The sequence below is a fragment of the Mauremys mutica genome, chromosome 12 (assembly GCF_020497125.1).
Source record: "Mauremys mutica isolate MM-2020 ecotype Southern chromosome 12, ASM2049712v1, whole genome shotgun sequence".
Classification (NCBI taxonomy): Eukaryota; Metazoa; Chordata; order Testudines; family Geoemydidae; genus Mauremys; species Mauremys mutica.
In genome coordinates, this window is record NC_059083.1 from 7,039,973 (window position 1) to 7,062,437 (window position 22,465).

A 22,465-nucleotide genomic window follows, 5' to 3' on the forward strand; every position below is an offset into this window, starting at 1 on the left:
TGAACAAGCAACTCAACATGAGCTCCCAGTGCGAGGCTGTGACAAAAATGGCAAACACGATCGGTGAATGTGTAAACGGGAGCTCTAAGCAGGGGGAGGCAGGTGATTTAACCTCTGTGTATGGCACTGATGAGGCTGATAATGGACTAGTGATTCTACTTCTTGTGCCAATGTTTTAAAAACGATGTTGAAAAATCAGAGAGGGGCGGAGAAGAGCCACAAAAATGATTGGTGGCTGGAGAAAAGGCCTCACGGTGAGAGATTTAAAGAGCTCTGTCTGTTTAAGAAACTAAACAGAAGATTGAGAGGTGACTTGGACCTGCCCTGGGAGGAAATTCCGGTTGCTAAATGGCTCTTTAAACTAACAGAGAAAGGCAGGACAAGGACCAATGGCTGCAAGCTGAAGCCAGACAAATTCAAATGAGAAATAACGCACAGGTTTTCTAACAGTGAGAGTGATTAACTCTGGGACCAAATTCCCTAGGGAAGCGCTGGATTCTCCACTACTTAATGTCTTCGCTCTAGGGCTGTCAGGCAATTAATCGTGCTGTTAAACAATAATATAACATTTAAATAAATATTTTTGAAATGTTTTCTGCATTTTCAAATATATTGATTTCAATTACAACACAGAATACGAAGTGTACAGTGCTCACTTTATATTTTTATTACAAATATTTGCACTGTAAAAAACTGAAGAAACAGTTCACCTAATACAAGTACTGTAGTGCAATCTCTTTATCATGAAAGTTGAACTTACAAATGTAGAATTAGGTACAAAAAATAACCGCATTAAAAATAAAACAATGTAAAACTTTAGAGCCTACGAGTCCACTCAGTCCTACTTCTTGTTCAGCCAATCGCTCAGACAAACAAGTTTGATTGCCATTTGCAGGAGATAGGACTGGAAGGGACCACGAGAGGTTGTTTAGTCCAGTCCCCTGCACTGATGGCAGGACTAAGTATTATCAAACCATCCCTGACAGGTGTTTGTCCAGCCTGCTCTTAAAAATCTCCAGTAATGGAGATTCCACGATCTCCCTAGGCAATTCATTCCAGTGTTAACCCCCTGACAGTTAAGAAGTTTTTCTTAATGTCCAACCTAAAAGGCCCTTGCTGCAATTTAAGCCCATTGCTTCTTGTCCTATCCTCAGAGGTTAAGAAAAAAACATTTTTCTCCCTCCTCCTTGTAACAACCTTTTATGTACTTGAAAATTGTCCCCTCTGTCTTCTCTTCTCCAGACTAAACAAACCCAGTTCTTTCAATCTTCCCTCATAGATCATGTTTTCTAGACCTTTCATCATTTTTGTTACTCTTCTCTGAACTTTCTCCAATTTGTTCACATCCTTCCTGAACTGTGGCGCCCAGAACTGGACACAGTACTCCAGTTGAGGCCTAATCACTGCGGAGTAGAGCGGAAGAATTACTTATGTCTTGCTTACAACACTCCTGCTAATACATCTCAGAATGATGTTTGCTTTTTTTGCAACAGTGTTACACTGACTCATATTTAGCTTGTGATCCACTGTGACCCCCAGATCCTTTTCCGCAGTTCTCCTTCCTGAGCAGTCATTTCCCATTTTGTATGTGTGCAACTGATTGTTCCTTCCTAAGTGGAGGACTTTGCTTTTGTCCTTATTAAACTTCATCCTATTTTCCTCAGACTATTTCTCCAGTTTGTCCAGATCATTTTGAATTCTTATCCTGTCCTCCAAAGCACTTGCAACCCCTCCCAGCTTGGTATCGTCTGCAACCTTTATAAGTGTCCTCTCTATGCCATTATCTAAATCATGGATGAAGATATTGATCAGAACCGGACCCAGAACAGATCCCTGCAGGGTCCCACTCGTCATACCTTTTCAGCATGACTGTGAACCACTGATAACTGCACTCTGGGAACAATTTTGCAACCAGTTATACACCCACCTTATAGTAGCTCCATCTAGGTTGTATTTCCCTAGTTTGTTTATGAGAAGGTCATGCAAGACAGTATCAAAAGCCTTACTAAAGTCAAGATATACCACATCTACCACTTCCCCCCCATCCACAAGGCTTGCTACCCTGTCAAAGAAAGCTATCGGGTTCGTTTGACACGATTTGTACTTGACAAATTCATGCTGACTGTTATTTATCACCTCCTTATCTTCTAGGTGTTTGCAAATTGATTGCTTAATTATTTGCTTCATTATCTTTCTGGGTACAGAAGTTAAGATGACTGGTCTGTAAGACCCCAGATTGTCCTTAGTTCCTTTTTTTTATCGATGGGCACTGTATTCCAGAAACTTCCATGACTTTTCAAAGATAATTGCTAATGGCTCAGATATCTCCTCAATCAGTTCCTGGAGTATTCTAGGATGCATTTAATCAGGCCCTGGTGACTTGAAGACCTGTTGCCCATTTCTTCTTTACAATGTCACCTGAAAATGCAAACAGGAGTTTGCATGGCATGGTTGTAGCTGGGTTCACAAGATATTTAGGTGCCACATGCATTAAAGATTCATATGTCCCTTCATGCTTCAACCACTCTGACGGATTCTGCTTGGTAACGATCCAAAGGAGAGCAGACTGACGCATGTTCATTTTCATCATCTGAATTGGATGCCACCGCAGAAGGTTGATTTTCTTTTTTGATCGAGTTCTGTAGTTTCCGCATCTGAGTGTTGCTCTTTTAAGGCTTCTGAAAGCATGTTCCACCCCTCGTCCCTCTCAGATTTTGGACGGCACTTCAGATTCTTAAACCTTGGGTTGAGTGCTGTATCTGTCTCGAAAAATCTCTCACTGGTATTTTTTTTGTGTTTTTGTCAAATCTTCTGTGAAAGTGTTCTTAAAACGAACATGTGCTGGATTGTCATCCGAGACTGCTATAGCATGAAATATATGGCAGAATGCAGGTAAAACAGAAAAGGAGACATGTCCTCTGGAATGGTGGCCGAAGCATGAAGGGACATACGAATGTTTAGCATATCTTGCACATAAATACCTTGCAAGGACAGCTACAAAAGTACCATACAGACGCCTGTTCTCACTTTGGCCTGGTCTACACTGGGGGAGGGGGGGTATCAATCTAAGATACTTCGACTTCAGCTCGCTATTCATGTAGCTGAAGTTGCGTATCTTAGATAGATTTACCTCAGGTCCTCATGGTGCGGGATCGATGTCCGCGGCTCCCCTATCGACTCTGCTACCGCCGCTCACTCCTGTGGAGTTCCGGAGTCGATGGGGAGCGCGTTCAGGGATCGATTGCTACCTACCGATACGGCGGGTAGTCTGGACGTACCCTTTCAGGTGACGCTGCAAATAAGAAGCAGGCAGCAGAAAAGGACCTGGGGATTACAGTGGATGAGAAGCTGGATATGAGTCAGCAGTGTGCTCTTGTTACCAAGAAAACTAACAGCATATTGGGCTGCATTAGTAGGAGCATTGCCAGCAGATCAGGGGGAAATGATTATTCCCCTCTATTCGGCACTGGTGAGGCCACATCTGGCTGGAATGATTTAGTTGGGGTTGGTCCTGCTTTGAGAGGGGATTGGACTAGATGACCTCCTGAGGTCTCTTCCAACCCTAATCTTCTATGATTATCTCCCGTAAATGTAAACAAACTTGTTTGTCTTAGCGATTGGCTGAACAAAAAGTAGTACTGAGTGGACTTGTAAGCTCTAAAGTTTTACATTTGTTTTATTTTTGAGTGCCGTTACGTAACAAAAAAAATCTACGTTTGTAAGTTAAACTTTCACGATAAAGAGATTGCACTACAGTACTTGCATGAGGTGAATTGAAAAATACCATTTCTTTTGTTTATCATTTTTACCGTGCAATTATTTGTAATAAAAAATAATAATGTAATCATTGTACACTTTGTATTCTGTGTTGTAATAAAAAATATATTTTCATATATAGAAAAACATTACCAATTGACATTTATTAAATATTTTGTTTCTATTATTTAACAGCGCAATTAATCATGAAAGTTTTTTAATCATGATTAATTTTTCTTTAGTTAATCACGTGAGTTAACTGAGATTAATCGACGGTCCTATTTCAGGCCTTAAAATCTATGAAGGAGGAGTGGGGACTGTTGCATTTGGCACATGGTACGTTCTGACGGCTTTAAAGGAGAAGTGCATAATTAAAATAACCCACCCTGAGTGACCATTTCTGTTCCTTCCTGGTAGGTGGAGACACAGCAGTCTCTGTGCTGATTGTCCAGAAAATGGCAGAAGAGAGTGCTGAAGAGGCAAGCGATACCAGTAAATACTAAATACTTTAGTCTTAACTAAAAGGGAACCTGCAGTGTGCTTGGCACAGGGACAAAAATACAGTGGGTGGGTTGCTCTCTCCTCTTTATGAGGGATAAAGACAGGAAACAAGGAGTTTTTGTTGCTCTTTGGTTCATGCTTGTTTTTTATGTTAGCAATTTGGGTGTTTTCTACCCTGAAGGACTCTCTGGCCAACAGGAGAACTGGTGGAGTGAAAGGCTGAAAATCTGGAATACTGTATGCGCCCCCTCTCGGAAAGGATATTGTAGAACTAGAGGGGTTCCGAGAGAGGTGACGAGAAGGATCAAGGGCCTGGGAAAACTCTCCTGTGAAGAGAGCTTGACAAGACGGAGATTGTTACCTTGGAGAGGAGATGGGTACAAGGGACAGGATAATGGATGGGATAGAGAAGGTAGATCCGTGTCTAGCCCAAGCACAAAGGGGACAGTCAATGGAACGGAAAGGTGGGAACTTCAAAACTGATCAGCGGAAACAATTTTTCACACGCTGGGTAACTAGATGGTGAAACTTGCTGCTAGGTGACATCAACCGATGATGTTAAGGCCAAGAACTTAGCAGAATTCCAAGAGGGATTAGAGATTGCTATGGAGAACACAAAGTGCCAGAGTTGTTATGCTAACAAAAATATTGGCAGAGAAAGTATCCTCTTACCAGCCACTAGAGGGGGACATGGCACACAATTTGTCAAATGCGTTGCCGTGCTCTCTAATCCGCTTGGAGCCCCTCAACCAGGCCAGGGGCGGGCTCTGTGGGGTGGGGATAGGAAGATCTGGAAACTGCCAGTCACTTTGGGATGCATGGGGGGAAGGGAAGCAGTGACGGACACATTCAAAAGGACTGTGCTTTGTACACAGCACTGGGCCCTGCATTGAGGGGACTGTATGATCTGACCTTAAACAACAGTTTCTTTTGCTTTCTGGTAGGTGGAGGGGTGAATGTCTCATTTCTGCCGGATCACGGACCAGTAGCAGAAAGGAGAAGAGAAGTCGGTACCTAATTTATATTATTTATTAGGTATAATACAGTAACACCTAGAGACAGCAGCTGAGCCCCATTGTGTGCTGCACAGACGCAGAGAGAGACCGTCCCTGCCCCAGCTGAGATCAGGGCCTCGTTGTGCCGGGTGCTGCACAGACACAGAATGAGAGACAGTCCCTTAAGGTGCTTTTCCTTTAGTTCAAGTGATAATGGCTTGTGCCTTTAAATCCAGAAATCAGGAGTTCAATTTCTACTGTTTACTCCCTTTCTAAAGGCAAGTAAATTAGCCCCAGTAACTCTGGGCAACCATGAAAATCTCTCTCCCAATCAACCAGCTCATGGCGGCAAGGTCCCTGATCTAGCAATCTGGAGAAGGTCCTTCAAAGCCGGTGAAGGGAGCTCAGTGACCAATTTTTTTCACCCAGAATTGTCAGTTTTGGCTTTTTCATTTTTGGTGGAAATAAAGGTTTCTTGCTTTTCGTTGCTCTTTTGGTGACATTTTTATTGAAAATACATTTTTAAGTTGTTTGGGAAAGTTGTAAACGTAAGAGCTGCCACACCGGGTCAGAGCAGGGTCAGTGTAGCCCAGTCTCCCTTCTGCTACAGTGGCCACTAGCAGAGCTTCGGGGAGGGGACAGGGCAGGGGAATTACTGAGCGATCCACCCCTGCCTTGGCTCCTGGCAGTCAGAGGAGCAGGGGTCGTGTCCCTGCCCACCTTGGCTAATGGCCATCGATGGACCTGTCCTCCAGGAACTTAGCGCATTCTGGTTTGGAGCCTAGTTATTTTTGGCCATCACCACATCCCGTGGCAGGTGGACTATGCGCTGTGTGAAAAAGTATTTCCTCTTGTTTGTGTTAACCCTGCTTCCTGCTAATTTCATCCAGTGACCCCTGGTGTTTGTGTTGTGGGACGGGTAAATAACACTTCTCTGTTCACTTGTTCCACACCGTTCATTGTTTTACAGACCTCTGTCCTACCCACCCTTAGTCGTCTCTTCTCTAAGCAGAACGGCCCTAATCTTTGTCGTCTCTCCTCGTGTGGAAGCTGTTCCATGCCCTGGATCATCATCATCACCAACGAGATTTATCCACTCGTGGAAGCACTTAGCAAAACATGACCATTTTCACACTCTGGCAGCATTTGCTATTGAAACGCCTTCGTCTCCTTTCATTCTTTTTTATTTTGCAGATTTCAGCCTAAAATGCATTAAAGATAAATGGATCCCAATTACCGTTACTGTCGTCATCACAGCTTTGATCATCACCGTAATTGCACTGGCGGGTGAGTGAAGGGTCATTACTAACCCGGCTGATTCTCATTCCTTGTCACTGATTCTTCATTGGCTGCTTGTCCTAGCCCCAAGGTCACGGTGCCCACTTGTGTGTCCCACGGCCACTTCTCACCCCGTCTTTGCCCTGGTCTGACTCCTCCGTTGAAGCACATTCCCCTTTTCAGAGGGGAAATCTCTCTCCAGACCCTTTCCTCCAAAGAGGAAGGGCCTAACCCCATTCCCTGCCCCCTCGGAAGCAGCCCCACTAGATCCCAGGCCTGGGTAGCGGTGTAGGGATGCAGTGGCTGGGTCTCCCTGCCTCCCACTCCCTGTGTTATCCAACGCCCAGTCTCACCTTAAATTGTCATAGGTTTGGGTGCCACCGTGTGGCCACAGCTCACAGCGGGTCTCTAAAATTGTTTCCAATCCATTTATCATTGTTCCTCCTCCCTCATCCACAGTACTGTGTGTCACTGCAACTGGAGTCTCAGGCAGAGGATTCACTTCCCTGATCCCGGCTGGTGTATGGGCTCTGCACCCAGAGTGTAGGGGATGGGTTGGGGTTGTGGCCAAAGCATGCTGCATTACAGCTCTTCTGTGCTTCCCAGGCGGACTGAGAAGCAGAGGGTAAGTTAGAGTAACCCTGAGGCTGCTTTAATTCACACTGGGGAAGGTCAGGGCCCCGGAATACAGGAAGCGCAAAGCCAGCATCTCTTCAACATGTGCCAGACATCCACACGCTCTGTTTTGCTACAGAGCATGTGCCAGCATTTCTGCCCATAGTTAATGTGTCTGTGCATTGGGAAATCACATGGCTGGTAAAAGTTTCCATTGAGCCAAATTGAAATTGTTTCTAGCTTTTCAGTTCATAAAAATGTTTGACTTTTCTCCTCAATTCAGGATGCTGTGGCCAAAGGCTCTAATGCGACCCTGGGATTTATAACCAGGGGGATCTCGAGTAGGAGCCGAGAGGTTATCTTACCTCTGGATTTGGCCCTTGTGCAACCACTGCTGGAATCTTGTGTCCAGTTCTGGTGCCCACAATTCAAAAAGGATGTTGATAAATTAAAGAGGGGTCAGAGTTGAGCCACAAGAAGGATTAAAACCTGCTTTATAGTGATGGACTCAAAGAGCTCCGTCTCTTTACAAGAGAAGGTTAAAGGGTGACTTGATCCCAGGGTTACTGGTTTGGTCACAGAGACTCCCCTTGGGACTGTCACCTGATGTGCTGGAATTACCTCGGAGCCCGTTTCCCCTGCCAGCTTGGGCCTCCAGAACCCTGCCTTGTTGAGCCAGACATGCTAACCTGCTGCAACTCAGACCCAGGTCTGGTCCACGCTCCCACAGATTCAGACTTTAACCAAAAACGGCTTAGCAAGTGCTCCTGTCTCCAGCACTCAGCTCCCAATGGGATCTGAACCCCAAATAAATCTGTTTTACTCTGTATAAAGCTTATACAGGGTAAACTTATCAATTGTCCACCCTCTGTAATACCGATAGAGAGAGATGCACAGCTGTTTGCTCCCCCAGGTATTAATAATTTATTCTGGGTTAATTAATAAACAAAAGTGATTTTATTAAGTATAAAGTAGGATTTAAGTTGTTTCAAGTAATAATATACAAAACAAAGTAAAGTTACCAAGCAAAATAAAACAAAATACGCAAGTCTAAGCCTAATATATTAAGAAACTGAATACAGGTAAATCTCACCCTCAGATGTTCCAATAAGCTTCTTTCACTGACTAGACTCCTTCCTAGTCTGGGCCCGATCCTTTCCCTGGTACAATCCTTGTTAGTTGCAGCAGACATCTTAGATGAAAAGCAGGGGATTCCACATGACTGGGTTCCCTTTGTTCTGTTCCACCCCCTTTTATAGCTTTGGCACAAGGTGGGAATCCTTTGTCTCGCTGGGTACCCACCCCTCCTTCTAAATGGAAAGCACCAGGTTTAAGATGGATTCCAGTACCAGGTGACATGGTCACATGTCCTGTGAGCCCCCCCTCCATTCCTCCAGGACTGGCCAGTACGTATGCAGTGGAGGCTTGCAAGTAAACAGAGTCATCCAAAACTAATTGTCCTGGTTAATGGGAGCCATCAAGATTCCAAGCCACCATTAATGGCCCACACTTTGCATAATCACAATAGGACTTCAGAGTAATACTTCATATTTCTAGTTTTAGATACACTAATGATACATGCATACAACTAGGATAACCACACGCAGTAGTATTCGGTTTTGGGTCCGATTTTATTCAATCTATTTATCGCTGACCTCGGAACCAAAAGTAGGAGTGGGCTGATAAAGTTTGCGGATGACACAAAGTTGGGAGGTATTGCCAATTCGGAAAAGGATCGGGATATCCTCCAGGGAGATTTGGATGACCTTGTAAACTGGAGTATTAGTAACAGGATGAAATACAATAGTGAAAAGTGTAAGGTTATGCATTTAGGGATGACTAACAAGAATTTTAGTTATAAGCTGGGATGCACCAGTTGGAAGTAACAGAGGAGGAGAAGGACCTAGGAGTCCTGGTTGATCGTAGGATGACTATGAGTAGGCAATGTGATGTGGCCGCTAAAAAAGCTAATGCGGTCTTGGGATGCATTAGGCAAGGTATTTCTAGTAGAGATAAGGAGGTGCTAGTCCCGTTATATAAGGCGTTGGTAAGACCTCATTTGGAGTATTGTGTGCAGTTTTGATCTCCCATGTTTAAGAAGGATGAATTCAAACTGGAATGGGTACAAAGAAGGGCCACTAGAATGATCCGAGGAATGGAAAGCCTGTCGTATGAAAGGAGACTTGAGGAGCTCGGTTTGTTTTCCTTAACCAAAAGAAGGATAAGAGGAGATATGATTGCTCTCTTTAAATATATCAGAGGGATAAATACCAGGGAAGGAGAGGAATTATTTCAGCTCAGTGCTAATGTGGACACGAGGACAAACGGATATAAATTGTCAGTCAGGAAATTTAGGCTTGAAATTAGACGAAGGTTTCTAACCATCAGAGGAGTGCAATTCTGGAACAGCCTACCGAGGGAAACAGTGGGGGCGAAGGACCTCCATGACTTTAAGATTAAGCTAGATAAGTTTATGGAGGGGATGGTATGATAGGATAAAGGGTTTAGTCAATAGGTCAATAACATGCCACAATGGTAATTAGTACAAAGGGTCAATGATAGGATATTGTTAGCCTTTTTCCAGAGGGTCTGGCTGGAGAGTCTTGCCCGCATGCTCGGGGTTCAGCTGACCGCCATATTTGGGGTCGGGAAGGAATTTTCCTCCAGGGTAGATTGGCAGTGGCCCTGGAGGTTTTTCGCCTTCCTCCGAAGCATGGGGCAGGGGTCGCTTGCTGGTGGATTATCTGCTACTAGAAGTCTTTAAATCATGATTTGGAGCATTCAACAGCAGAGTCAAGGGAGAGAATTATTTCAGGAGTGGGTGGATCGGCTTATGTGGCCTGCATCTTGCAGACTAGATGATCATAATGGTCCCTTCTGATCTTGAATTCTATGATAAGCTTTGTAATGATATCTTACAAGAGACCTTTTACATAAAGCATATTCCAGTTACATTATATTTACACTGATATGGAGTGCAACCTCACACCCAGTCTATAACTACTGTGACAGACCCAGGCCAGTTGGGAACAGCCGAGTAGCAGAAGGCAGATATACTGGCCACTGAATAAGCAGTTTTCTGTTCCCTGAGTGACCAAAGCAGGGGCTGCTCCAGGCTAATGAGAACACCTGACTCCAATTAACCTGCTACGAGTCAGGTGAGGCATTTAAGCACATGATTCTAATTAAGGCCCCTCTGATGCTATAAAAGGGCTCACTCCAGTCAGGCCAGAGGAGAGGAAGTGCGTGCAAGCAACTAACTGGGAGCAAGAGATGTGCAAGAAGCTGAGAGTGAGCAGGCATACTGCTGGAGGACTGAGAAGTACAAGCGTTATCAGATACCAGGAGGAAGGTCCAGTGGTGAGGCTAAAGAAGGTGTTTGGAGGAGGCCATGGGGAAGTAGCCCAGGGAGGTGTAGCTGTCATGCAGCTGTTCCAGGAGGTACTATAGACAGCTGCAATCCACAGGGCCCTGGGCTGTGTTACCGAAATATCCGGTCTGCCTAGCTGAGAGCCAATAACAGCCTGACAGGGATAAGGAAAAATACTTTATTCTGCAGAAGAAAGGAGAGCTCTGTAGTAGATATAGAAAACTCTACTGAACACAAGTTTCACAAGCTTTTTATACACTTTCAGACAAAGACCATGCCGTGTTAACACTTCATTGATGGTCACTAAACCCCATAACACCGTTATCTGGTAAGGAAAAACTGGCTTAAAGCAGGATCTTTTTCTGCCTCTGGCAGCAAAAAAAGATTAGTTACAAAGTTCAAGGTACTGTGTACGTGAGGCCTTTTGGAGGCTTCTGCCTCCACCTACTGGCCGTTTGCAAAACTATTAATGGGGGCGGGGGGCGCTACCGAATAGCTTTCACAATTCCCCCTTCGGGCCTGACAGTCTGAGCTATCAATCTGTCAATCCTTTCCGTGTCCGGGCCGGGTGAGGTTTCCCGGCCCCCCCCCCAGCTCAGATTGTCAGGCCCGTTACATAACTTACGATCAAGCTGAAGAGAGAGGTATTGGGTTGTCTTACAGACAGCAGAGCTTTTGGTTACAGTATTACACAGACATTTTGCACATTGAATCATTATCCAACTAACACATAGGAAGAATAGACAGAAAACAATCCCTTTAACAATTGTACGGAAAAGGTCAGTGAACCAAGACCCAAGGTCTGGGAGGAGGTCCTCAAAACTAAAGGTGTGATCAAGAGATACAGCATGAAATACAACAGCAGCATTCTTAATATTTTATAAATCCTTTTCAATTAAGCCAGAGTGATTAACATAAAAGCAACATATTTCTCCAATGCAAGCACAAGCCCCCCCTATTTCAGCATTCATAGCATCTAAAACACGGCTATTTTGCAAAGCCACTTCTGGATCAGCCACTGCAAGGATTCAACGGCTGGGTGGGGGTTGGCATGTACAAAGGGCAAACTAAAAGCAAGCAACCATTGTCTCACCACCCAGAAATCCATAGTCAGTAAAAGTCGCAGGGCTTATTCTGTCCGAACAGGAGCTTTAGTCCCTCGAGAGGCTCAGCCTTCCAGGTATTGTCTGCTTCAGGCTCTTCCGGGTCGCGGTGGGAAGAGCTGGCAGGGCTCCCTCGAGGTCTGGAGTCGTCTGCTTCTGGCCCCGGCCTAGGGGCTAGCTTGACTTGGGTGTAATTAATCCAAGTGTTACGCTCTCGCACTCGAACATATCCCTGTGGTAGCCGAGTCCAGGTCAGTTATGCTGCTCTCCCGGTCTCTGCTGGAATGGCAGTCAGAATTGTGTGAGGATTAGGTATCACATTGTGTCTAGCCTGAACAACTTTATTCACTGCACGCAAGACCTGCACAAATCTGTATACTGGTTTTCCTTCTGGATCCAGGTCAGGTTTTCTAACAGGCAGAATGGGGGTGTTGAAAGGGGATGAAGTATGAATAAGCACTCCCAACCATAGGAATGTGTTGATAAGATTCTGGAGGCCAAGCAGAGCTTTTTGGAGGATGGGATATTGTCTGATTCGAGGAATGTCAATGTCTGGCTTCAGGGTTATTTGCACAGGCTCTGTCCGGAGAGTGCCAAGGTTTGTTTTGGAAGTGCCCCATAGAGAGGCGTGTACCTCTCGTCTGAGTCATTCAGGCAGGTTCATCGGGCTCACAGGCAGGATCGGGTCCTCGGTAGCCTGGGTTAATGTGGCACATAGCTGGGGGAGTTGATTTTGAGGCAACCGAAGAATGATTTTATCAGCTGAAAAGAAAATCTGAGCACGTAATTTACACAGCAAGTCTCTGCCTAGAAGATTAACTGGGCTGTCAGGAGCTAACGAAAATGCATGAGAGGCTGAGACACCAGAGATTTCTACAGCAGCCTCCTGCAATACAGAACACTCAAATGGCTTTCCGCCTATACCCATTACCGGAATGATTTTATCTGTGAGGTTTCCTTCCTTTGGCTTGGCAACAACAGTGGAAAGGGCAGCCCCCGAGTCCAAAAGACAAGAATAAGCGGTTCCTCCCAGAGTTAAACGGACCTGGGGGTCTGTGGAGGAACAAACATAAGTGGTAAAGTCATTTGAGTAGGTAACAAGTGGACCCCTGGGTCGCCGTCATTCCGCATTATTGACAGCGTCTGTTCTTTCTACTTCCATCTGATATCGAGGTCAGGGCTGTTGTCCGGTACGTCGGTTTGGGCACTCTCTCCTCCAGTGACCAAGTTGCTTACAGTAATGGCATACATCATTTGCACGGCTTGGGGGCCCTCCCCCCGATCTGCCTTCGGTTGCCACTTGGGGGGTCCCCACCTCCCTCCTTGTGTTTCGCTCCCTGCGTTCACAAGGGCTGCTAGCATTCTCACCTGTTTGGTCTCTTGAATTTTATCTCTTGTGTGATACACATGGGTGGCTACGCTTACCAGTTCCTCCAGGGATTTTTCCTCAGTGCCTTCGAGCTGCTGCAACCACTTCTTAATGTCCGGAGCTGACTGAGAGATGAAAAATAAGCCTGACCATGGACTGTATGTCCGCAGCCTTGGGGTCTATATTAGTAAAAGTACAAAATGCTTTACAAAGTCTCTCATAAAAGTCAGAAGGGTGTTCTTCTTTCCCTTGCACAGTATTATGGACTTTTGACCAATCTAGAGTTCTTTCTCCTGCTTGTTTTATACCTGTCAAAACATGGGTTAGGAATTTCTTTAAGTTTGCCTGGTGGGTTGAATTATTCGGATTCCATTGGGGAGGGTTAGTGAGAGCTATCAAATCACGCCCGTGACCGGCAGCCTCCGCTGCCTCCCGAGCCCCCCTGAGGACCCGCTCTTTCTCCTCCGTGCGCAGTAGGCTATCTAAAAGTTGGCCCACGTCTTGCCAATCAGGATTATGAGACTGAAAAATAGCACGGAATTGCCTGTGAATGACGTCCGGGTCGTCTCTGAGGCGAGGTGTAGTGTTTTGCCAGTTCATAAGATCTGCTGTAGTAAAAGGGACATGTACATAACGGTCTACAACCTCCCCATCTGTAGTGGGTACCGGGATGGTCCGAAGGGGTGCCTGGATTTTAACTGCATCCTCCCCATAGACTACTCCCTGTCTCGTACGAGATGGACTAATGGCGGTAGACAGAACAGAAGTGTACCCACTACCCGTCGTTCCACTAGTGGGTTCATTAACTTGAATTGTGGTTGCCTCAGTCTTCAGTGGGGGAATCACTGTTTTGGGCCCCGTAGACAAGGAAACCTGATCCGTCACAGCCTGTGATATTGCTGCCGAGGGTGGCCGCTAGGACAATACATGGGGGGGGGGGTATCTTCCCAACAATCGGCTTCACTTGGGGCAGAAGCTTTCAGGAATAGGGGGTTCTGGATTTTTATCTTCTTTAAACGACGATGAGCCTCATCGTCCCACAAAAACCAATAGTCCATTTGACCAGGCGCTTGATTCTCTAATATCAGGTGCAAAGGAGTTAAATAAGTCAGAATATCAAAGGAGCCAAATTCGGGCCATGCAGTCCCCAGGGTTGGCCAATCCTGGGTGCAAAGTTGTACAAAGCGCTTCCTTGATATACCTTTCTGAACACCGGGTAAAGGCCATTTACTTAACATATAATCTAAAGGGCTATCCTTAGGGGTTTTTTCCAGAGACCCACCCATCTGTCTGCTGACATTCAACCTGAAAAGAGAATTACTCAGAGATCAGTGGGAATTACAGTCTAATCCAGGTTTTTCTACTTCTATTACACTGTCCGTTACAGGGGGCGGGACAGAAGGATCTCAATACAACCTCAGAGCTTCATCGCACACATGGCTTCCACTCTGAGGAATTACGAACAAGAAGTTTACTTCCGCCCACACATCTAACGCCCAAATGAACAGAGCAGAAAAACAGTAACCGGTTAAACAGAACAGAACAAAACCAGATAGTGTTTCCTTATCCTATTAGGGCTCACCTTATCGGAACACGAACCCCAGGGGCCGCGGTGAAGCAGAGAAAGAGGGGCTAAGCACCCCGTTGGCACCGTTCCCAGTTCGCCGCAGCCGTCTGGAGTCCAATGTCCGAGCTAGGAGAGTCCCATCTGGGTCGCCAAAAACTGTTACCGAAATATCGGGTCTGCCTAGCTGAGAGCCAATAACAGCCTGACAGGGATAAGGAAAAATGCTTTATTCTGCAGAAGAAAGGAGAGCTCTGTAGTAGATACAGAAAACTCTACTGCACACAAGTTTCACAAGCTTTTTATACACTTTCAGACAAAGACCATGCCGTGTTAACACTTCATTGGTGGTCACTAAACCCCATAACACCGTTATCTGGTAAGGAAAAACTGGCTTAAAGCAGGATCTTTTTCTGCCTCTGGCAGCAAAAAAAAGATTAGTTACAAAGTTCAAGGTACTGTGTACGTGAGGCCTTTTGGAGGCTTATGCCTCCACCTACTGGCCGTTTGCAAAACTATTAAGGCGGGGGGGGGGGCTACCGAATAGCTTTCACAGCTGGAACCCGAAGTAGAGGGTGGGCCTGGGTCCCCCCCAATCCTCCCAACTCCTGATCAAACACAGGAGGAATTAACTTGGACTGGGGCTTCTACCAGAGGGGAAGGTTTCTGGGCTATTTCCTGACCCACAGGGTGAATCTGTGAGGCGAGCAAATCCGCCAATAAGCGCAGGACCCACCAACGTAGAGGACATTGAAGCTGGACAAACTCAGACTGGGGATAAGGCAGCAGCTGTTAACAGTGAGCGTTAGTCACCCTCGGAACGATTTACCAAGGGGTGCGGTGGAGTCTCCATCACTGACAGTTTTTAAATCACGATGGGATGATGATGTAAAAGCTCCGCTCGAGGGATTATTTGGGGGCAGTTCTAAGACCTGTGTGATGCAGGAGGTCAGACAAAATGATCACAGTGGTCCCTTCTGGTCTTGGGATCTAAGCAAAATGACAACCCAGGCCCAAGACGTGTGCGTCTTAGTGCCCTCTCTGGCCGGGATTCGCATGCAGAGACAGACACCCGGGATAGGACCATCTCTCACCACTGTGCCACTTGCTTATTTTCAGCCAGGAAGCCTCCCCGCTGCCCACGCAGCCCACCCCACGTCACTGCTGCGTGCCCGGATGGCTGGGTGGGATACCAAGGGAAATGCTACTACTTCTCAGAGACTGAAGATCACTGGAACAACAGCCAGAGCCACTGCTCTTCCCTCAACGCCTCCCTGGCTTCCATTGATTCCGTGCCGGAGCTGGTAAGGAAGAGACACGAACCTTCATAACCACAGCTAGGGACATGCCAGAGCCTGGCACCCCACGGAGGCCTAAGGCAGCTCCTAGATTCAAGGAACTGAATCCCCTGCAGAGCTGGTTGAAAAATGGAAATTCAGGGACAGGATTTGACATTTTTTAATAGAAAAAAGTTGATTTCCGCCCCCCCCCCCAACATTTTTCATTTAATTTTTAACTTCAAATGTCATTTCCGTTTGGGATTCTTTTAAACTCCAAAACCTCATTTTTCAAAATTTTGGGTTCCCTCCCTTTTTCCACATTGTTTTATCCTGGAAAAAGGTAGGAAAAGTAAAAAAGTGTGGGAAAGAGGTGTGGAAACGCGTCTTTTAAAGGAAAAAAACAACAACTATTTCCCAAACTTTTGCCAGCCTCTGAAAAATAAAGGAGTATTTTCATCTCAACAGTATATGCCTCATTTTTATCTATCTATATCTATGTAATTTAACCAGTAATAAAGACAAGTGCAAATTTCACGTAGGAAGGAAAAATCAAATGCATGAAGGCAAAATAAGGAATATCTGGCTAGGCAGTAGTGCTGCTGAAAAGGGTCTGGGGGTTACAGTGGACCACAAATTAAATATTAGTTGACAATGTGATGCAGCTGAGAAAAAGGCTAATCTCATCCTGGGGTGTATGAACAGGAGTGATGTACATAAGACTTGGAAGGTGATTGTCCCGCTCTACTTGGCACTGGTGAGGTCTCAGCTGGATGCTGTGCCCAGTTCTGGGTGTCTCACTTAAGGAAAGACGTAGACAATTTGGAGAGAGTCCAGAGAGAGCAACAAAAGTGATCAAAGTTTGAGAGGACCTGACTTATGAGTAAAGGTTTAAAAAACTGGGTGTGTTTAGTCTTGAGAAAAGAAGACTGAGCGGGGACCTGATAACAGTCTTTCAGTATGTTAAGGGCTTTTATAAAGAGGACACTGATCAGTTGTTCTCCGTGTCCACTGAAGGCTGGACAAGCAGTAATGGGCTTAATTTGCAGCAAGGGAGATGTAGGTTCAATGTTAGGAAAAACTTTGTAACTCTCACAATAGTTAAGCTCTGGAACAGGCTTGCAAGGGGGGATGGGGAATCTGTGTAATTGGAGGTTTTAAAGAGGAGGTTGGACAAACACCTGTCAGGGATGGTTTAGGTTTATTTTGTCCTGCCTGTGCACAGGGGGCTGGATGATCATCTCTTGAGGTCCCTTCCAGCCCTGTGTTCTGTGATTCCCCAAAGTTGGGAAACTGTAAGAAAATGGGAGGCAACCCCCCAGTTATGAAATGGGGCAGAGGGGGAAGTATTTGGGTTTTTTTTTTAAATAAATTTTCCTGTGGGGGGAAAAGAATCATTTTGGACGAACCCCTTTGCCCTGTGCAGTTTGACTGGCAGCTCTTTGGGTGAGGGACCAGCTTTCTGTGTGTGCAGCACTTACCGCGTGGGGGCCCTGATCCCTGTGAAGGCGGCTGTAATACAGCTAAGGATATAATGTGTGTGTTCTTATCCACAGGATTTCTTGCTGCGCTATAAAGGGGTCCCTTACCGCTGGATTGGCCTCCAGAGGGAACAAGGCAAGGGCCAGCCCTGGAAGTGGACCAATGGTACCATATTCAACAACCTGTGCGTCCCTTTTCCTCATGCCCTTTCTCAATATTAGGCACAGAGAAATGCAACAAAACCCTGGGCTGGGAGGAGAACTAGGATTGGAAGTGAGACCTCAAGATCTTAAAAGCCTGATTCTCTACTGCCTGAGCTACAGGGCTAATTCTGGGGAGGTTGTACCTGTAGGAGACCTGTAGACCTCTTCCATAGCGTAGGCACCAGAGGAGGACAGAGAGCCCGACTCGGTTAATGGTGGATGACATCAGTGGGACTGGTTGGAAAAATTCTTACTCAAAGTTTTCCCTTATGGAAAATATGGAAAATTTCCTGCAGGGAAAGGTGACTTTGGATGAGATTTTTCCATTGCAAAAATTGACTCAAATGTTTATTTTCAGTGAACTCAGACTGAAATATTTTCATTTTGGTTTGCCTGTGGGGCTGCTGCAGCACATCATGGGAATTGTAGTTCTTGGTTCTTCTGGTTCCATTTGGCCTCAGTCTTTGACCAGACAACATCTCCCAGGATGCACTGCAGTGTCTCACTCGTGTGTGTTCTTCTGTGGTATTTTGGTGGTAGGAAGACACTGAAGTGCATCATGGGAGATGTAAAAAGAACAGGAGTACTTGTTGCACCTTAGAGACTAACAAATTTATTTCAGCATAAGCTTTCGTGGGCTACAGCTCACTTCTTCGGATGCATAGAATGGAACACAGAAGATATTTATACATACAGAAAACATGAAAAGGTGGAAGTACCCATACCAATTGTAAGAGGCCAATCAATTGAGATGAGCAATCATCAGCAGGAGGGAAAAAAACCTTTGAAGTTATAATTGAGATGACCCATAGAAGGTGTGAGGAGAACTTAACATGGGGAAATAGATTCAATTAGTGTAATGACCCAACCATTCCCACTCTCTGTTTAAACCTAAGTTAATTGTAGATGTAGTCCAACTGGGAATCAGGACCTATAGGAGAGAACAGGGGTGGAAGAACCAAGAACTACAATTCCCATGATGCCTGGCATCAGCCCCACAGTCTATCTAATGGAAATGTTTTATTTTGGGTCGACCTAAATCATTTTTTGGAGAGAGGGGAATAGAATTTCCGTTCTGTGGGAAATTTAAATATTTTGACTTTTTGTCGCAAAACATGAGAATTTACCTCAGGATGGAAATTCCATTTGTCACCCACCTCTGTACACACAGTTTCTCCCCACCCCCATGATGCACCGAAGCTGGGAATGGCCAATAGGGGATGGATTACTTGATAATTGCCCCGTTCTGTTCATTCCCTCTGAAGCATCTGGCACCAGCCACTGTTGGCAGACAGGATACTGGGCTAGATGGACCATTGGTCTGACCCAGCATGGCTGTTCTTATGAGGTTTGCTTACCCTGAGGTATTGCCTGATTTCCAGTCTAGCTGCACTAAGGTGTCCAGTTCTGGTCACCTGTATTCAAGAAAGATGCTCTCAGATTGGAACAGGTGCAGGGAAGTACAGCTAGGATGCTCACATGAATGGAGAGTCTCCCTTCAGTCTCCTCTGATAAGGAGCTTGGCTGGTTGAGCCTAGCAAGAGGACAGGGTATCTCATTGCTCTCTGTAAATACCTCGGGGGTAGACACCTGGGCGGGAGAGGAGCTACCGAAGCTACAGGACAATGTTGACACAAGATCACACAGGAATAAATTTGGGGCTGGAAATTAGCAGGTTTCTGCCCATCAGAGGAGGGAGGTTCTGAAGCAGTTGCTCCATAGGAGCTGTAGGGCGAACCACCTAACTAGATAGAACACAGAGCCTGAGAAGTCTGTGAACAGGACGATATGCCGGGGTTGCCTGCCATAGCAGGGGGCTGGACGCAGTGACCCAGGAGCTCCCTTCCAGGCCTATGTCCCCTCACACACTGGAAAGACCTGCAAGAAACTTCACAATCTCTGTTTCCTGTTCTCTGTGAGCCTGATTTTCAGGTGCTCAGCGTCCACTGTGACATCTACAGCTAGAAGTGACTAGCTCAGGGTTGATTAGTAGCAAAGCCTGGTTGAGAACCCAGTTCCTCCGTGTCGTACACCACTGGACCACATCGCTTCTCCGTACGTGAGCAGGAACGGGAGCCGGCTGCATCTGATAACCCCCCACCGTTTCTCATTGCAGGTTTCAGGTCAGAGGGGAAGGGCAGTGCGCCTACCTGGATGAAAATGGAGTCAGCAGCTCCAGGTGCTACTCAGAAAGACATTTCATCTGCAAGCGGCCGGATGAGTGCTCTAGAAGGAAGCCAAGCGCTGCAGGAGGGGACACAATGTCTAAGATCACTTAAAGGGTCAATGCAGCCTCTTCAGTGGATGCAGAACTTAGCAGTGATGAGCTGCCAAAATCTTAACAACCGGTTCCCTATAAAAAGTTCTGATTTAAGGGGGGCGAGTGGGGGGGCAGGGAGAGATCGTCGTGGGGCCGGAGGCCCCTGCAGGGCCTGGGCTAATTGCCCCACTTGCCCACTCCCCTCTCCTCTGGCCAGCCCTGGAGCTTGCAGTAGCCCTCCCCCCCCCCCCCCCAGCTTGCTGGGCCATTCAAAAAGTGGCAGCAGGACGACTCCGGAGCTCAGCTGAGCTGCCCAGCTGGTGCCGGCGTCTGGCCATGCTGCAGCTGGGGGAAAGCGGGGGAAGGGTCAGGGGAGCCTCAGCCTCCCCAACTGAGAATCCTGGGAGCAACAGGATGGTCCAGCCCGCGGACCGGAGTTCTTTGCCCACCCCCTGGCCCTTTAACAACCGGTTCTCCACGGAGGTCTAATTTTAGCAACCGGTTCTCGAGAACCTGTGGGAACCTGCTCCAGCTCACCACTGGAACTTACACATTCATCATCTCTTGTGCAGCATCCTACCTCTGCACCCATTGCTCCCTCCAAATCCCGGCTGAAAAACCATCTTTACAACGGTCACTTCACTAACTCTACTGCACAATAACTCCATACATCTCCCAAAGCCATATCTTTAAGCATCAAAGATTACAAATTGTAAGTAATAGGAAGGAAATGTGTTAGATTATCTTTTGTTGTAGCTCGTGAATTCCCTTGCAGACTTAAATACTCTGTCCTGAGGCAAAGGAAAAAGAAAAAACTCCAGCTGCTCTCACTTTTTTTTTTTTAAAAAGTGTCCTTTTAAAAAAAAACAAAACCTCCCTGGTTTTCAATCAACCAAAAGGAAAAAAAAGTCCATTTAATATCCGGAGGTCTGTGCTTCTGGTTCAAAATGATCCTACCACTCTGCCGCCATGTCAGGGTTCCCTCCGCACTCTGAACTCTGGGGTACAGATGTGGGGACCCGCATGAAAGACCCCCTAAGCTTATTTCTACCAGCTTAGGTTAAAAACTTTCCTAAGGCACAAATCCTTCCTTGTCCTCGGATGAGTACGGCTGCCACCACTGAGTGAGTTAGACAAAGATTGAAGGAAAAGGACCACTTCAAGTTCCTGTTTCCCCAAAATATCCCCCCCAAGCCTTTTCCTCCGCCCCGCCCCCGTTCCTGGGGAGGCTTGAGAATAATATACCAACCAAATAGGTTACCAAAGTGGGCACAGACCAGCACTTCAGTTTTTAGAACACTAAAAACCAATCTGGTTCTTAAAAGCAGAACTTTATTATAAAGAAAAAATTGAAAGAAGCACCCTTATAAAATCAGGATGGAAGGTAATTTTACAGGGTGATAAGATTTATAACACAGAGGACTCCCCTCTAGGCAAAACTTTAAAGTTACAAAAAACAGGGATAAACCTCCCTCTTAGCATTGGGAAAATTCACAAGCTACAACAAAAGATAATCTAACACATTTCCTTCCTATTACAATTTGTAATCTTAGATGCTTAGTTCAGATATGGCTTTGGGAGATGTATTTTCCTGCCCCTGGTTCCTCGCTGACTCGGAGAGAACACCACAAAGAGACAAAACAAAAACCATCCCCCCGAGATTTGAAAGCATCTTCTCTCGTTATTGGTCCTTTTGGTCAGGTGCCAACCAGGTTATTTGAGCTTCTTAACACTTTAAAGGTAAAGGAGGGATTTTATGCTACCCTTAGCTGTATGTTTATAACGACCTCTGAGGATCGTTGCCTTGACGTGTTCCGATGAACCCCAGGGTTATGTCCTCTGGAGCCTAGTGCTCCTGGGAGGGTCACCCTAGATCAGGCCTGTACAACTCATAAAGCGGCGAGGGCCACATTACTCCAAAGAAAACAGCTGAGGGCTGAAACCCCCCGGCCCTGCGGAAACACCCCCCTCAGCACCTCCCGGCCCAGTGGAAACACCCCGCCCCAGCACCGCCCAGCCCTGCAGAAACAAACCCTCCTTCCCCAGCGCTGCCCCCACCAAAACAGCTGTGGGCCAAAAAGGAAGGTTGGGGGTGGGGAGGTGATACTTGATTTTTAAATCAACCAGGGGCTCCCAGCTGAAGAGGTGGCTGGGAGCCCTCAGAGGCAAATTAAAGGGACAAGGGCTCCAGCGGCCGAGGGAACTCGAGCTTTGCGGGGCTGATGCAGCGTTTTAAGGTCCCAGAGCTCCTGCTGCTGAGGGGAGCCCAAGCCCTTTAAATCCCAGCCCCAGCCCATCTGCTGGAGCTGCGTCCGGGATTCAAAGGGGTCTGGGCTGCCGGCAGCCATGGGGAGCCCTGAGTCCTTTAAATCTCAGCCGTGGCCGGGAATCAAAGGGCTCTGGATCCCCTCTGCTGCGGGCAGCCCCCCCGTCTTTCCATCAACCAAAACAAACCCTGATATTCCGCCAGAAAAAGTATTGGTTTTTGCCCTGATTTTCATCTGTTTTTTCTTGTGGTAACACTGATACAGTCCCTGGGGAAAATGAAACCTCCCTAGGCAATTTATTCCAGCGCTTAGCAGCTTCCCAGCAGGGCTAGTGGAGACCAGCAAGATCACACAGAGCTAATCACCAGCTCTGTCCATGCAGCTCTCCCCCTCCTCCTCCTCTGCTGCCCCCATTCTGCCATTAC

The 22,465-nt window shown here is 46.5% G+C and overlaps 1 protein-coding gene across 1 annotated transcript; it reads left to right on the forward strand.

The window, feature by feature from the left end:
• Positions 1-4,032: 4,032 nt before the first annotated feature.
• On the forward strand, positions 4,033-15,882 carry LOC123345848 (C-type lectin domain family 2 member D6-like). Its single transcript, XM_044982908.1, has 5 exons — positions 4,033-4,092; positions 4,174-4,248; positions 5,202-5,267; positions 6,447-6,539; positions 15,671-15,882. Exons 1-5 carry the CDS (start codon positions 4,056-4,058, stop codon positions 15,880-15,882), a joined length of 483 nt encoding a protein of 160 aa, XP_044838843.1. The 5' UTR covers positions 4,033-4,055.
• The last annotated feature ends 6,583 nt before the right edge of the window (positions 15,883-22,465 follow it).